Source organism: Staurois parvus, unplaced genomic scaffold (assembly GCF_062004578.1).
Source record: "Staurois parvus isolate SC_StPar_1 unplaced genomic scaffold, SC_StPar_1.0 ptg000574l, whole genome shotgun sequence".
Taxonomy (NCBI): domain Eukaryota; kingdom Metazoa; phylum Chordata; class Amphibia; order Anura; family Ranidae; genus Staurois; species Staurois parvus.
The window spans coordinates 1,636,107-1,651,985 of NW_028318370.1; the positions used below are offsets into that span (position 1 = coordinate 1,636,107).

The following is a 15,879-nucleotide window of genomic DNA, read 5'->3' on the forward strand; positions in this document are numbered from 1 at the left end:
GGTGGAAGTTGGAAAGCATGTAGGTGCCCTGTGGCATGGTGAGTATTAACCTCCCCCTCACTTAGGGGAGTCTGGTGGAAACTAGGAACTCAGCAGTTGTCCTGGGACAGATATGTCTGGAAGAAACTGAGTAAAGGAGTTACAAAAACAGCCTCTGGACATTTCCCCCAGCCCCAGTTCGTACATTCCATCAAGAGCAGTAATGTCATACAAATCTGCCAAGGTATGAACAGGTACAGAGATAGTGCAAATCTTGGAAGCCCATCATCCAGTTTCACCAACCATGAAAGGCATTTAACTTGCAAAAAAAGGTTCAGGCACCGACAGGCCTGATAACCATAGGAAAACTCCTAGGTACACAGTAAGGCCCATACCAAATTCATAGCAAAGTATTTTCCTTCAGTATTCCTCAATTCATAATTAACCGCCTCAGATTCAGGTTGGCCTACTGTAGTGGTGTTGTAGTCAAGCCATCCAATATATTTTGGACCTTGTGGAATTTTTGGGGACATACATGTGATTATGTCCCTTTATAGAAAAAGGAACGATTGCATTCACTAGGGATTTCCAAAACCTCAGGGTAGGGGCAGTAGCTGACTTCCACTTCATAATGGACTTTCTAGCATAAAAGAGTAAGAGGCCCAGTAGTGTCCCAATAGACTTTCACTAGCCCAAGGATACACATATCCACTTGGAGGTGAGATGCGGATAGAGGTCAGGCAGGTAATAAGCTGAAGGACTGACATCCAAGATTTGTATATGAAGGCTCGTCCATAGCATATAAAAGTAGTCAGCTGGTTCTGCTAGACAGCACCAACAACGGAGAGGGCAGTTTGGGTAGATTCTATGAGGGGTCAAAAAAAATCCTAAGTAGAATTTTGAACTGAATTTGTCTTTTTCTGGAAGAGATATTCCCATATGTCCTCCCCATCCTGCTCCAGCAACTCTATCACGCCTTGGAGAGGTTAAGGTCCTTCTGGTTGGCAAAGTAGGCTGTAAATCCTTGTGTACTACTTTTGACGGTTAGGGTGTCAGCAGTAGCTCTTTTTGAGATTGCTTACAGGGTTTCAGTTATGACCATTCCTTTTAACCTTAGGTATAAGGCTGTCTAAAGAAGCCTCCAGGCTGGAGCAGCAAGAAAAGGAAACTGGCAAGAGGGATCTCCATTACCCTGCAGTCTGGAGAAGACAGCCTGCCTAGCCTGGGTAGACACAGCAAAAGGTCTGGAAGCAGTCTCATCCAAAGCAGGGCCCACGAGGCAGAGCTGCCAGATGCAATATCCAGCAAGCTCTAGGACAGTGTCACAGCTTCTTAAATCTCTCTTTGGGACACTCTAAGGCAGCTAGGTGGGCTGGTAGTAGCCCAACGTACAAAGTTAGGAGCACTGAGGAAGCCGGAATCTGGGGTGAAATGTGTATAGGTGGAAGATGCTGAGCCCTAGAAGTTTTGAACTGAGGACCATCTGGGAAAGCGGGGTGGTGAGCTATGTAATTAAATTATACCTTATATGCTGGCTTGTTTTACATTTTAGAGTAAACTGGAGGATTGTATACTGTGGTGGTGCCAGGAGAGGAGCTGGAAGACCAGAGGGTGTTCACAAGTCTGTACTCATGTTAAGTTCATAAAGCGAGACAAGAGGAAGCAAGAAATCTCTCCATATAGAAGCAGACCATCAGTAGATGGGATCCAACTAAGCAATGCATTGCATCATAGTACTGTAGTCAGGCATACTACCAGCACATACTTTTGAAGGTCCCCTTTGATTTTTTTTATGGTGGTGGTGAAGTACTGTGGATGTTCTGGAGGAGTTTTCGCAACTGATTGGTCTAGAGGAGTTTCCACATATGCAGTCCATCATCAGCATATAGAGCCATCAAGACCAGACGGCCAACTTTCTGCAACATCTAATGCGATATTCGACCTACCATTCAAGGTGATCAATTATCTGTGGTGAGTGGGGCTCTGGAGGGTGGGGGGGCGCTATGCACAGAGAAATGCTATGGATAAGACGACTAACCATTGTATCACTTAGTATTCACATTTGATACCGATGGGGATTTTTTTGGACCTTTCATATGTTTGCACAGTTATTGGACACCATAGAAACCCACTGTACACAGTTTGATCACATTGTATATTTGCCATTTTTTGCACTATTGTCATTTGAACATGTTTAATATACATATTGGTTTGTGTTTTATTTGTCAGTCCATAGAGCATTGAAGTATGTGCACATTTGTATGGACCCTTTGTTTTAGTAGAGGCAGCGCAGCAACTTTTACGTTTGAAGCTTTATCATAAGCTACCTGCAAGTAAAAATATACAAAGTGACCTTACTACCACTTTGAAGTAACAACTGCTGAACCTTAAAGCATGAAACATAGTCAGCATGCTGAGCCTCCAACCCAAAAAATTACACCCCGCTACTTAATTGGCAAGACTGTTCTTGGCTCTTGCCTGCACAGCCACGTCATACTGTACATTCATAGCAACAGTGGCAGAGGGACTGTATTGCACAAATACACTGTCATCGCACTTTTAGTTCATGGATACTTCCTGCAGCTTATTAGCTGGGGAATGAGGAAGAACCTGCAAGAGCCAGCACATTGTACCTATGATTCACTGATTTTTGGTTCAATGCTTTGCAGGTTCAAAATAAAATTAACATACATTTTTGCAATATTGGTGCATATTTTTTGCAAACATAGAATTCTCCTTTAAACTGTCAGCAGTGCAAAAAAAGTAGAAGCATTGCTAGTCTAGCCACAGCAGACATGGATGGTGGATAGTCTGCCCTGTTAACTTTTTACATCGTGTTAAGATGATTTTGCCAAGATTATGTAAATCAAGCAGCAGTGCACTGTACCTTGAGCTAGAGAGTAGAAGCACCAGTTCACCCCAGGGATGCTGGAATCAAAGCAACAGTTCTTGCTGGCACATTGTGATGCGCTAATCCCAGGATACCCACAGTTCCTCCTCCGATAGGGAGAGCCACCACACTCCTGGGTGTTATCTAAAGGCAAAAACATACATAACAGCTGGGCTGCCAAACATTTTAACACTTTAAAGATTTGTTATAAAGTCTAAGGGGTGCATGGTGGTACATGGCATATTGAAGAACAGGGCCTGTAAGCACAGATTGTGGTGAAAAGGAAAAGTATGGAAGGTCATCACGAAGAGTTAACTCAGCAATGGATTTAGTTAAAGGAATTTAGTTAGTATGGGTAACCCTGAATTGGTGGAAATGTTCTAGCAGCCCAGGATACCCACAGTTCCCTCTGATTGGGCAAGCCATAACACGCCTGGACTTTAGCTGAAGGCAAACGGAGTAAATAAAGATGGTAATAGCCAGGCAGCCAATAGCTTTAGAACTGAGATCTACTATAAGGGTATAGGTGTTCATGGTTCTAGCCATATACAGTATATTATGATTTATCATATTAAATAAATTATAGGACGTTTAATATTGCATCTTACTTTGGGCTTTTGGAGAGAAGCACCATTTAACCCCAGGAACAGATGAGTTGAAACAGCATCCCATAGAATAGCACTCCCTGTCTGTAATTCCTGGATATCCACAGTCTGTTCTGTTAGCTGGACTCGCACAGCACTGAGCCTCATCTGTAGAGAAAAAGTGGAAATAAGAAGAGATTAGACTTTTGGGAAGGGAGGAAATGGGACAGTAGGGTAGAAGTGTAGAGATGGGTATGGGTTATCAAACTGTCAGATCTTCTGTGTTGCCAAAGTCAACAGCCAGCAACAATCAGGAATGGTGTTGTAGAAAGTCCTGACAGGCAGAGCAACAGCAAATAAATGCATTACCAAATCAATAGGTAAATGCATAGTTGGACAACATTAGCTGTTAACGGCAACAGCACTGTGATTAGCTAGTCATGTTGAGGCAGACATACATGGTGGGCAAACCTTCTCTGCTTACCATTTCTTCTTAAAATGTTAGTGGCTTGGTAAGACACCCTTGGCTTGTACACCAAGCAGTTTAGAGTAACAGGACCAATTGTGGTTTCGAGTCACACTAACATTTTTTGTTCTCGCTTGAGTGACACACAAGGCTCACTGTGATTCGCTTGCATGGGGCCCACAAGGATTCCTGAGGTTGCCAAGTAGAAATCTCCAAGACCTTGCCTCTGACACCATGGGAGAAACCAAGCCTGGCCAGAACCCAACATCTCCATATTTAGCCTGTTCTAGCTGTGAAGTACAATCCCAACTAGGCCATGCCCAAGAGTAGATCCCCATTGGTAGAGAACACCATACCAGACTCCTTAGGAAGGAAGTTAACAACCATAATGTAACAAACCATACAGGATTATGGTAGCACCCTGCCTGAACAAAAAGTGCAACAGTTCTTAAATTACAGGGTTGAAGGGAAAGATGAGACCCACACCCTAGCAGCAGGTAGAATATGGTAATTGAATTCCTCCTTGGGAGGAATGCAATCTGTTACCTCGCCAGTCCATATGAGCTCCCCCTTCCAGGAGAAGTATGTTGAGTTGGCTCCTGATTACACTATTCTTCCCAGATGGCCCTAGATAAGATCTGATACTCTTCCTCACCAGGCTGAAGGTTGCACACACTAAAGCATTCCTCATGCTTCCCACCAATCCTTTTTAAATAACCACCAAAAGGAACACTAATAACCAGAGCAAGGTTGCCAAGCAAACTAGAACAGGGTACCACCTTAAAGGACTAACCCAGTCACTGCCTAAAATTACACGTTCCACCACTCATTGTGGTGTCTACAATAACTGCAACAGGGATCCCTCTATACACACATCACATCCTGCATTCCTTTATATCAGCACTGTACCTTGTGCCTGAGAGTAGAAGCACCAATTCACGCCGGGGATACTGGAATCATAACAGCAGTCTCTTCTGGCACATTGGGAAGCACTGATTCCTGGGTAGCCACAGTTCCTTCTCAGGTAAGGAGACCCGCCACACTCTTGTTTTGCCTCTGTGAAAGTAAAAAAATGACAGACACATATATGGATATATTGCAGTGTTTTAAATATAGGTTATTTGACTTGGCTTTTAGTGTGCGACAAAAAGCTTAGGGCTGGTTTCCCAGCTGTTTGTTGCATGAAAAACACATTGCTGAAATTAAGGAAACCGCACAAATGTGTCCAGATCAAGAGATGAAAAAAATAACAGATACAAAATATAAAACAAAGTCCATAAAGTGCATCTGCTAAAATAATGTATTGGGTTAGGACATATGTATGAATAGGACCACCAATTAATGGTGTTTATGAATTTATTATTGCACAATTTTAGCACAACAGTTCACTGTTGCATGAAAACATTGTTTACAGCTTTTTGTTGGAATTCACTTTAAATGGCACTCCAATGCACCATGCAATCAAAGCCCAGTGTAAATGTGCTGCAAGGAATCACAATTCAAAGAACCATCTGTGCTTTGTGGTACATTAAGAAAAAAAAGGTACATGTCTTGTGTGCTGTGGTGTGTTGGCAGGCAATGCACCATAAAACACCGGTGAGCTGAGAATGAGGTCTACATATTTTCACTGAATGCACCAATCTACAGACATTAGATCATGTGAGCAGTTCAGAAGCGACACTATATAGTGATCGGGGGTTTAAAAAGTAAGCTCTTAGTAGTCAAATAGTAAGACATGTTAAAAATTTGTCCAAATGGAGTTTTAGCTTCCAGGGTAGAAATGTTCGAAGTCCAGCTCCAGCCAAGACTTTAAAGTTTTGAATGGGGCAGAGTATGGTCAGTCTATTAAGTGTTCCTACTGCAGAGAATTACTCTCACTTCCTGTCAGGACAGGAGGGACATGGGGGGAAACCTTGTAGAGAAGTTCTGACAACTTTCACCGTCTATGCCCTCCTTTCCCTTTGACACAATACCTTTAACATTTGAATGGAAGCACCATTTAACGCCAGGAATACTTGAATCATAGCAGCATCCTCGAGAGTTACATTCGGTGGAGCTGATGCCAGGATATCCACAGTCTGTTCTGTCTTCTGGATTAACAGAGCATTGGACCTCATCTGTGTTATGAAGGATAACGTGAGAAAACATGTACATAAGCTTAGTTCCAAAACTCTAGCATGCAGGTTATCCACCCTCACCAGTAGTACATGTATTGTGGATGTCGTCAAAAGACCATCTAGCTAAAATAGTTTTCTGAAAATACCACCTCAAAACAATGTCTTCGCAAGACCCGAGGACCAGTTTGACTACTGATGGTCTAGACCAGCCATTCTCAACCAGGGTTCCTGGAAGCTAGGGTTCCTCAGAGGTTGCTAAGGATTCCTTGAGCAAAGATGGATTAACCTTCCATCTAATGGTGCCTACATTGTTCCAGAGCCAACATCAATTTGCAAAGCTAGCAGCATAACACCAATGTTTTGTAACTGTCTGGAGGGTTGGCATTCTTTCCACCAAGCACCACTATTGGGGGGATATTGTTCTAACCAACTCCAAATGTGAAGGGCATTCTTCCTTCCTGACCATAATGTAGGGAGGCCTTTTTCCCCACTGACCCCCTAATGAAAGTTTCTTCCCACTGATCCCTATTATGATGAATATTCTTCCTCTCCCTGACCACCCATGTATGGGGGGCCCTCCCCTAAAAGACCACCAATAAAAAGGGTACTCTGCTACCAATGTAAGGGTACATTTCTACCACTGACCAACAATGTAAGCAGGCCCTGCTACCACTGAAGAACAATGTATGAGCTATTCTCCCATGAACCACCAATATATGGGAAGGGATAACTCCCTATTGTTTATTTTTGATAAAGGCTGGTTACACAGTACATGCGTCTTCCTATAGATGGAAAAGGTTCTTAAGTGCAATATACGATTTGCCCTTTACAAGTGAAACAGCAGAACAGCCAAACTAAAAATGTATCCATTTTTTTTTTTTTTGCCTTTTAAGGTCTTGAATTTCTGCTCATGATTGGCCAAGCTATTCAGCTGAGGATTGATGATTAGGAGTGAGTGAATAAGATTTTTAATTTTACTGAAATGCAGGCCTTCTTGCAAGATTTTGATGAAAATGTCACCATTATAGTAAAATGCATTGCCATCAATGAGGAAGGCAAATTAAAAGGTTTATAAGTTAGAATGAGCTTTTGTAGCCATCAAGAGCCATTTTATGCTCATTACAACTGTCCTGGACTTGTCAAAATATCATGGGCTAATAAATTTACTTTCACAGTAAAAAGGGAAAAAAAAAAAATTTCCTTATCCGCTCAATGAGAAAAATTGAGAGAGTTTGCACCCTGTATGGTGGGTAAAGGTTGTTGCTATGGATAGGAGATGGGGGCATGTTGGCTTCTGCACAGTGGCCACCACCATTCCTCCGCTGTTCTGCATTGAATGTTCATAGGGAAAACTGCAGCCGATTTCAAATGCCAAAATGTAGAGCTAAATGAGCATCAGAAATAAACAGTAAGCTTTAATTTCAACCATGCTTAGCCCCGACACCGGATGATGAATGCATTGTTACTTGAGAAAATAAAAAATTTACGGGATCTTTTTTCCCCCACGATGTTAAAATCTAAAAGCACAAAGTCCTATAGGTGGCCATACACCATGGCCAAGGTGCAAAATATTTGTGTAGATACATACAGGTGAAACTCGAAAAATTAGAATATCGTGCAAAAGTTCATTTCAGTAATGCAACTTAAAAAGGTGAAACTAATATGAGACTCATTACATGCAAAGCAAGATAGTTCAAGCTGTGATTTGTCATAACTGATGATTATGGCTTACAGCTCATGAAAACCCCAAATCCACAATTTCAGAAAATCACACTATTGTGAAAAGGTGCAATATTCTAGGCTCAAAGTGTCCCACTCTAATCAGCTAATTAAGCCATAACACCTGCAAAGGGTTCCTGAGCCTTTAAAATGGTCCCTCAGTCTTGTTCAGTAGGAATCACAATCATGGGAAAGACTGCTGACCTGACAGTTATGGAGGGTGTCAGTGATGGTTTCCTGCACAAGGAGGGAAAGCCTCAAAAAAGGCAATTGCAAATGTTGGATGTTCCCCAAAGTGCTGTATCAAAAGCACATTAATAGAAAGTTATGTGGAAGGGAAAAGTGTGGAAGAAAAAAGGTGCACAAGCAGCAGGGAGAACTGCAGCCTGGAGAGGATTGTCAGGAAAAGGCCATTCAAAAGTGTTGGGGACTTTCACAAGGAGTGGACTGAGGCTGGAGTCAGTGCATCAAGAGCAATCACACACACACAGACGGATCCTGGACATGAGCTTTAAATGTCGTATTCCTCGTCAAGCCGCTCCTGAAGAACAATGTCAGAAGCGTCTTACCTGGGCTAAAGAAAAAACAGACCTGGTCTGTTGCTCAGTGGTCCAAATTCCTCTTTTCTGATGAGAGAAACTTTTGCATCTCATTTGGAAACCAAGGACCCAGAGCATGGAGGAAGAATGGAAAGGCACACACTGCAAGATGCTTGAAGTCCAGTGTGAAGTTTCCACAGTCTGTGTTGATTTGGGGAGCCATGCCATCTGCTGGTGTTGGTCCACTGTGCTTCATTAAGTCCAGGGTCAACGCAGCAGTCTACCAGGAGATTTGGGAGCACTTCATGCTCCCTTCCTCAGATGAGCTTTATGGGGATGCGGACTTCATTTTCCAGCAGGACTTGGCACCTGCCCACACTGCCAAAAGCACCAAAACCTGGTTCAATGATCGTGGGATTACTGTGCTCGATTGGCCAGCAAACTCGCCTGACCTGAACCCCATAGAGAATCTATGGAGCATTTCCAAGAGAAAGATGAGACACGAGACCGAACAATGCAGAAGAGCTGAAGGCCGCTATTGAAGCATCCTGGTCTTCCATAACCACCTCAGCAGTGCCACAGGCTGATAGCTTCCATGCCACGCCACATTGAGGCAGTAATTGCTGCAAAAGGGGCCCAAACCAAGTACTGAGTACATATGCATGCTTATACTTTTCAGAGGTCCAATATTGTTCTATGTACAATCCTTGTTTTATTGATTGCATGTAATATTCTAATTTTCTGAGATTGTGGATTTGGGGTTCTCATGAGCTGTAAGCCATAATCACCACAATGACAAATCACGGCTTGAACTATCTTGCTTTGCATGTAATGAGTCTCATATTAGTTTCACCTTTTAAGTTGCATTACTGAAATAAATGAACTTTTGCACGATATTCTAATTTTTCGAGTTTCACCTGTATAAACAATTTGGGTCATTGGTCCTTTCAGTCACAAATTGCTTGGGTTTCCAGATACATCTTGGGATATTGACATCATGAGGCTTTCCCCCCTCTTAACCTGTTCAGCCAATTCTTGGGCATATCCACCCACCTTAATACCCAGTGGCTGAAACATGCTAGGACAGCATTTTGAAGTGCAACAGTCTGATTCAATAGTGCACATAGTTGCAAAATTCTGATTCCACAGTGAAGAAGATTATGGGAAATTTAGCCTAAACTCTGCAGATAATGGAAAGAAATGTTTAAGATTGTTCTGTATTCACTGAAATATTGAATTTACTACATGTAGCACCCTCTAGGTTTAGCTAGAGGCTAGAAGGCTCTGCAGGTCAGGGCTTCCCTTCCAGAAACACAACTTCCTGGAAGAGGGTCAGAGGAGGCCCAGATCTGCATTTGAGGGACTTTAGCCAATCCCCTGGCAGGGAGCTGGGGTTGGGGAGAGGGCTGTCAGGTGCAAGACCCAACTAATTTAGTTCTCATCTGGGACTACTTCATTGCCAGCTGTTGGAATCCCTTGCCCTGGGATACCCTCAAGGTACCTTCAGTGCAGCTGGATGAAGGGGAATATTCATCTGGGGTCTGAGGAGATCCATCAAGGAGGCTTCAGTGCTCCTAGACAGTTATTGATCCACATTGTACAGTATTTGTTGCCAAGTTTGCCCTCAAGTTCAGTTCCTTGGGCATCCCATATACCCCTAGGACACCAAGTTGTTAACCTCTTATTTAAAACTAAAAACCAGCTCAAGGACTGGATTATTGACTCCAAGTGTGCAAAATGCCTGGCCGTGCAGAGTACCTGAATTTGTCTTGATATTAGCTTCAGTCTTAGGCCTCGTACAAATGATGAGAATATCTGAAGAACGTTTATTTTTTTGCGTGCTAGTCTCATGAGAATTTTCGTAACTTTAGTAACCTGTTTTTGATATGAGACAGGATGCAACTTTGGAAGTGATTTAATGTATTCTTTTGCTTCTGAGTATGCATCACTCAATTTTTTCTGTACAAATACTATATTTACACTAAAATAGTTTGATCCGTTACCTTGAGAATATTTTTTGTGCTTGTCCAGATACTTTTACATGAACCGTCTGCTCTCAAAAGCTGTGTACTAACAAATTGGACAATTACTATAAAAACACATTTTTTCATTCGATTCTCATTGTACATACTAGGATAAGGAGGGTCAGGCATACCTCAACAGTATGCAGCTGTTTATTACTGTCCAATCAGAGGACTGAGGGTGAGTTCTTGACCAAAAAAAAGTTTATAACCAGGTTGTAACCAGGGGCGGACTGACCATTTGGAAACTCTGGCACTGCCTGAGGGCCCGGGGTCAGTAGGGGGCCCCATGAGATGCCCCTGGTACCTTTTTCATAGGCTTTGAGTTTGGGCAAGGACACAGGGGCCCCATGATCCCATGAGTTGTCAGTCCACCCCTGGTTGTAACACACGCATTATATTTTCGAGTCATACCATTGGGTGGCTAGGTGTAGTGTATTCAGGTAAATACAAGTAAATGTTTGTGAAATACCTTGTGCCTGGGAATAGAAGCACCACTTCACATTAGGGATACTGGAGTCGTAGCAGCAGTTTCGTTTGGTGCACTCGGAGGCACTTATCCCAGGATAACCACAGTCCCTTCTCTGACATGGGAGCACATTACTGCATTCCTCATTGGTGATGTTATTCTCTGTAATGAAATAAAACAAGTTATGATACACCTAGATCTAGAAGGACCATTAAGTAGCTTCCTTCCACAATTGCCGAGATAAGATATGGGACTCTTAGCCAGCTCCTAGGGATGCATTTACCCAGTCACATGCACACAATTTTAAAATCAGATCAATGTGCACCAGGCCAAAGTAGAAGCCATTGACTCACATGGTGTGTTCAGGGAAACAAGTCATGCATGTGCAAGTAACACGAACACAGAAGTGATCTGTCAAATAAGCCACAGTACTACCACAAAAATTATGTAGCTCAAAAATGTGCAACCTGAAAACTTACCACAAAAAAAAACAAAAAAACAAACAAACAAAAAACAAAGTTAAGTGTATACATAAAAATAAATATGAATAACTTGTTGCTTTTCCTTACTAGTAGCCCCTAGGGGGCAAGATTCTGGGGGCCACAGCTGGCTTGACCAGCTCACATGTAGACTCCAGAGTGTGTTTACATTTAGTGGTGAAAGGCTCCCTTTTCTGGCCATGCCAGCACATTACAGGCCCTTGGACTTCTTTGGGACCATCCTCTTGATGGGGGGATGAAAGTAGATGAGCCCCAGAGGGGCTGGCTTGTAATGTGCAGGCATGATCTGGGAGTATTTAACCACTGCTCTATAGCTCCCTCATCACCTACTCCCATGCTCAGGACTTCAGGCATTTCAGTTCCCCTAGAACTCCCTACAGCAATCTCTCCTGCTATCTCCTACTCCATCTTTAGGCACTCACCCTTTTCAGGGAAGCATTTCCTGCCTCAGTTATACCATCTCCATCAACTGATCCCCACACAGTTTTGGGTCTCTTGCCCTTCCTTTATAGATTGAAAGCATAGGAAAAACACTGTTATGGGGGGGGGGGGGGGGGGGAGAAGCCACATTGGACCCCAGGAACAGGTGGGTCAAAAGCAGCATCCTCTGGAATGGAATTCTCCAGAACCAATTCCTGGAAAACCGCAGTCTGTTAGCCAAACTCACCGAGCCTCATGCATGACCCCTGACCCACTGTCTGGCTGATTGGCCTTGTGCTGATCACATGCACCCTCCCGAAGGAATAAAAGACTAACACACACACGTAAATAGTGACGCCAAAGACTTATCAGGAGATGAGTGGAGGACAATGGAAGTAGGTGAGGATCAGAGAAGACAGGATCAAACAGCCTTTTTAAACAATGCAGATGATTAACTCCTTAGGTTCCACAGTGAGTATTGCAAGCATGCAGGACTGCATATACAGACTGATTCTACTGTTGGTTTAGTAACCATCAATCCCACCTTCACTCAGATGAGATCCACCGATTGTGGACGCCAGAGTTTGTTTACATTCAGGTGAAAGACTCCCTCTCCTGGCCTTGCCACCACATAACAGGACCTTGGACTTCTATGGGGCCATCTCCTGGTGGGGCTGTACTGTGCAGGCACAACCATGAAAAAGGAGCCTTTTGCCGTTGAATGTAAACAAGCAATGGAGGCCGCATCTATTGGATCATGGTAAGTAGGGTAGGATTGTTGGTCAGGGGAGAACCAAAAGAATAGGTGCACTTCAGCTTTAAAGGATGAGGAACAGGCAAACAGTTGCAGGAACTGTTGGCACTATAATATTGGTGTATTATAATAAAAATGGAAAGGATTGGGAAGCATAGGAAAAACCTTGACTGTAGTCATTGGGGTAGAAGCACCATTTGACCCCAGGAATAGATGAGTTGAAGCAGCATCCTCTGGAATGGCATTTTTCAGAACTAATTCCTGGATATCCACAATCTGTCCTGTTAGCCGGACTCATCGAGCACTGAGCCTCATCTATGAACAAATGGAAATATATCTGAATTAGCAATTAATGTTTACAAGTTGTACATTTTTGGTGCTTATGAGGAACTGAGGAAATTCTTTTAAATGTTTAAGTGTGCTCTTAGACAAATTGTGCCTATTCTTTTTGCCCCCTCGCCCTGATCTAAATGATCCTCACCTCACTCAGTTGAGATTCATGAGAGTGCATGCAGGAGGGTACCTACCTGGTAGAAAGTTTTTGCTGCATCTTCGTAAGTGCACCTTTAAGTCCTGGTTGGTGCAAGTAGGGGATGAATATGTTTTGTGACATGTTTCCCTGTATGTGTCACTTCCCCATTTAGTAGGTCATATATACACATTCATGTGGGGGGGGAAAAAAAAAAAAAAAAAAAAAAAAAGTTCAACCTTGTGCATTACTTCAGTAAGAAATTCGTAAATTATACTCACAAGAGTAGCAGTAAAGGCATCCAACATCCAAAACAGGGTTAGGAGACACGTGCAAGTTTAAGCCAGAAGGGAGACAAATTCTTGGTCAAGCTGATGCGTTTCGAAGGGGGGGGGGTCCTTCCTCACAGCCCCCTTGAAACGTGTCAGCTTGACCAAGAGTTTATCTCCCTTCTGGATGGATCTTGCATGTGTCTAACCCTGAGTTTGGTTTTCGATGCTTTATTTACGGCTATTCTTGTTAGTAATTTATGAATTGCTTACTGGAGGTAATGTGCAAGGTTGGTGCGCTTTGTTTTTGTTCTCTACTACAGAGAATCGAGCTTCTCCAGCTTTGTGTTAGCTTCACAACCTTTGATCAGTGTTGGTGGAACATTTAGCATTTTATTCAACTGGCCTTCTGATCTGGGTCCCTGAGCGCAGGAGGTGTTGGATTTGTATTGACTGGTCATTTTGGAAGAGCCTTGGAGACAGTGGGAGATCTGAGGAGTGACTGGCTGCACTCTTAAGGGACCTCAGCCAATCCTCAACAGAAGGCTTGGCAAGGGGCTGGGACTTCCTTAAAGTGTAAGCCTGCTCAGTGGCAGGAGTGTGGAGTCAGTGGAAGAAGGAGAGAGGAAGATGTGAGGCAGAAGGAGGCTGCCAGGAGGCCTAGCGGGTTGGGGCCTGCCTGTGAGGCTGGAAAACTTGGAGCTCACTGGCCCCCCTGAGCAAAGACCACCTGTATAGCTGGGAAGGAGCAGTCCAGTTGATAGGCCTGGTGGTAGTAGTAGACAACCCACAAGCGGTACCGGAGAGGATCTGAGTGATTACAGCTAGACTCCCTGGGCGGATAGGGGAAGGAGCACTCAGGTGGGAAACCAGATTAGCCTTCTACTAGTGACTGTTCCCCCCTTTTAAAAAAGGAACAGGAGCCAGATCCCCTGCCCAGGAGAATCTCCAGATTGGTGAGTGAAGAGAATTTCATCTAGGGTCTGGGATGGTACATAAAGGAGACACTGGCTGTCTCTCCAACAGACTGTTGCAGAATAGAAGCTTGTGGGTAGTTCCAAGAAGTTTGTCATCGTTATCTGTTCCCTTTATGCGTCCTATACCCTCCTTACCCTATGCCAGTTCTAAATCTGAAAGGGTTTGTGACACCTCAAATTTACTGAAGTGTATGAAGCAGCTATTGGAACACCTCTAGGGGGGATAGATCTAGGGGGGCACAGCTGGCCTGAGCTGCTCACATGTAGACTCCAGTGTTTGTTTACATGCAGTGGTGAAAGGCTCCCTCTTGTCTGCATCCGCACTTGACGGTTTCTAGGACTAACATGGGACCATCTCCTTGCTGGGAGATGGAAGTAGATGAGGCCCATAGAAGTGGAGCTGTAATGTGCAGGAGCAACCAGGGAGCCTTTTACCACTGCTCTCTAGTGTCCTCATCACCTACCCCCATGCTGTAAACTTCTTTCAAGGTCTCTCCCTTTGTGTGGAGCTCCCTACCTCAAGCACCCAGGCCATCTCCTACACCACCTTTAGGTGATCTCTGAAAACCTATCACTTCAGGGAAGCCTATCCTGCCTCAGAGCTCAGTTTCATTTTCTCAATCAACTGTTCCCGCCAGTTATTTGTGTCACTTGCCCATCCCTTACAGATTGTAAGCATAGGAATAACCCTTACTGAAGTTTTTGGGGAAGAAGCACCATTTGACCCCAGGGATAGATGGATCAAAGCAGCATCCTCTGGATTGACATTCTTCAGAACCAATTCCTGGAAATCCACAGTCTGTTCTGTCAGCCGGACTCACCGAGCACTGCGTCTCATCTATGAAGAATTAAAATTCTTATCAATAATGTCTACAGGCTGCACATAAAGGTTTGGGTTCATGAGGAACTCATGTTTCTAACCATATATGACTTAAAGGATAAGAGTACTTACCATATTTTTTGCTCCATATGATGCACCTGACCATAAGATGCACCTAGGTTTTAGAGGTGAAAGAAAAAAAAAAAAAAAAAAAATTTCTGAACCAAGAGACTGCGGACGCAGTACAGGGGGATGACCAAGAGACTGCGGACCTTTGGGGAGGGGGGGTGGGTACCTGATTTTGACAGGTACCTGCTCCCACTTCTGCGGAGTTGTCCTCCCTTTAGTGTGGGCACCTGACTGACAGCAGAGTGCCCACACTAAAGATGCCAAAGTGGGAAAGTCTGTACAGAGCTGGACCGAACAACAAGTAAGGTTCTGCTGCAGAGAAGAGCTGAGTGGCCGTCCTGGCGTTCTGACACTGCAGCGGCAGAAATACTGGACACTCCATAAGACGCACTGACAATTTGCCCCCTTTTTGGGGGGGGGGGAGCCTTATGGAGCGAAAAACCCAGTATTTTGCCCCTTTGCCCTGACATTAACGACTTGCCAACTGCAGATAGCCGAATGTCGGCTGCACTGCGGCCGGCCAGTTCTGGGAGGGCGTCATGACAGGCTCAGCTATGAGAACATGTTTACACCCTAAAAATGGGAGGAACATGTAACATGTTCCAAAAAGGTGAACTTATCCTTTCTGCTTGTTGGAACTCATCTGAGGGTAGGGTTTTCAGACTCCAGAGATTTACATTCAGCTGTGAAAGGCCCCCTCTCCTGGCTGTACCTTCACATTACAGACCTTATGATTTCTATGGAACCCTTTCCTGTC

The 15,879-nt window shown here is 43.9% G+C and overlaps 1 protein-coding gene across 1 annotated transcript in view; it reads right to left on the bottom strand.

Annotated features, from left to right (window-relative positions):
* The window catches only part of LOC149450441 (uncharacterized), a gene marked incomplete at its 5' end in the record, with an annotated part of 316,412 nt that overhangs the window by 63,951 nt on the left and 236,582 nt on the right, over window positions 1–15,879 (bottom strand). Inside the window, 7 exon segments of the mRNA XM_089691949.1 lie at window positions 2,867–3,013; window positions 3,478–3,621; window positions 4,829–4,975; window positions 5,893–6,036; window positions 10,788–10,946; window positions 12,624–12,773; window positions 14,868–15,011. Coding sequence (XP_089548075.1) covers window positions 2,867–3,013; window positions 3,478–3,621; window positions 4,829–4,975; window positions 5,893–6,036; window positions 10,788–10,946; window positions 12,624–12,773; window positions 14,868–15,011 — 1,035 coding nt within the window.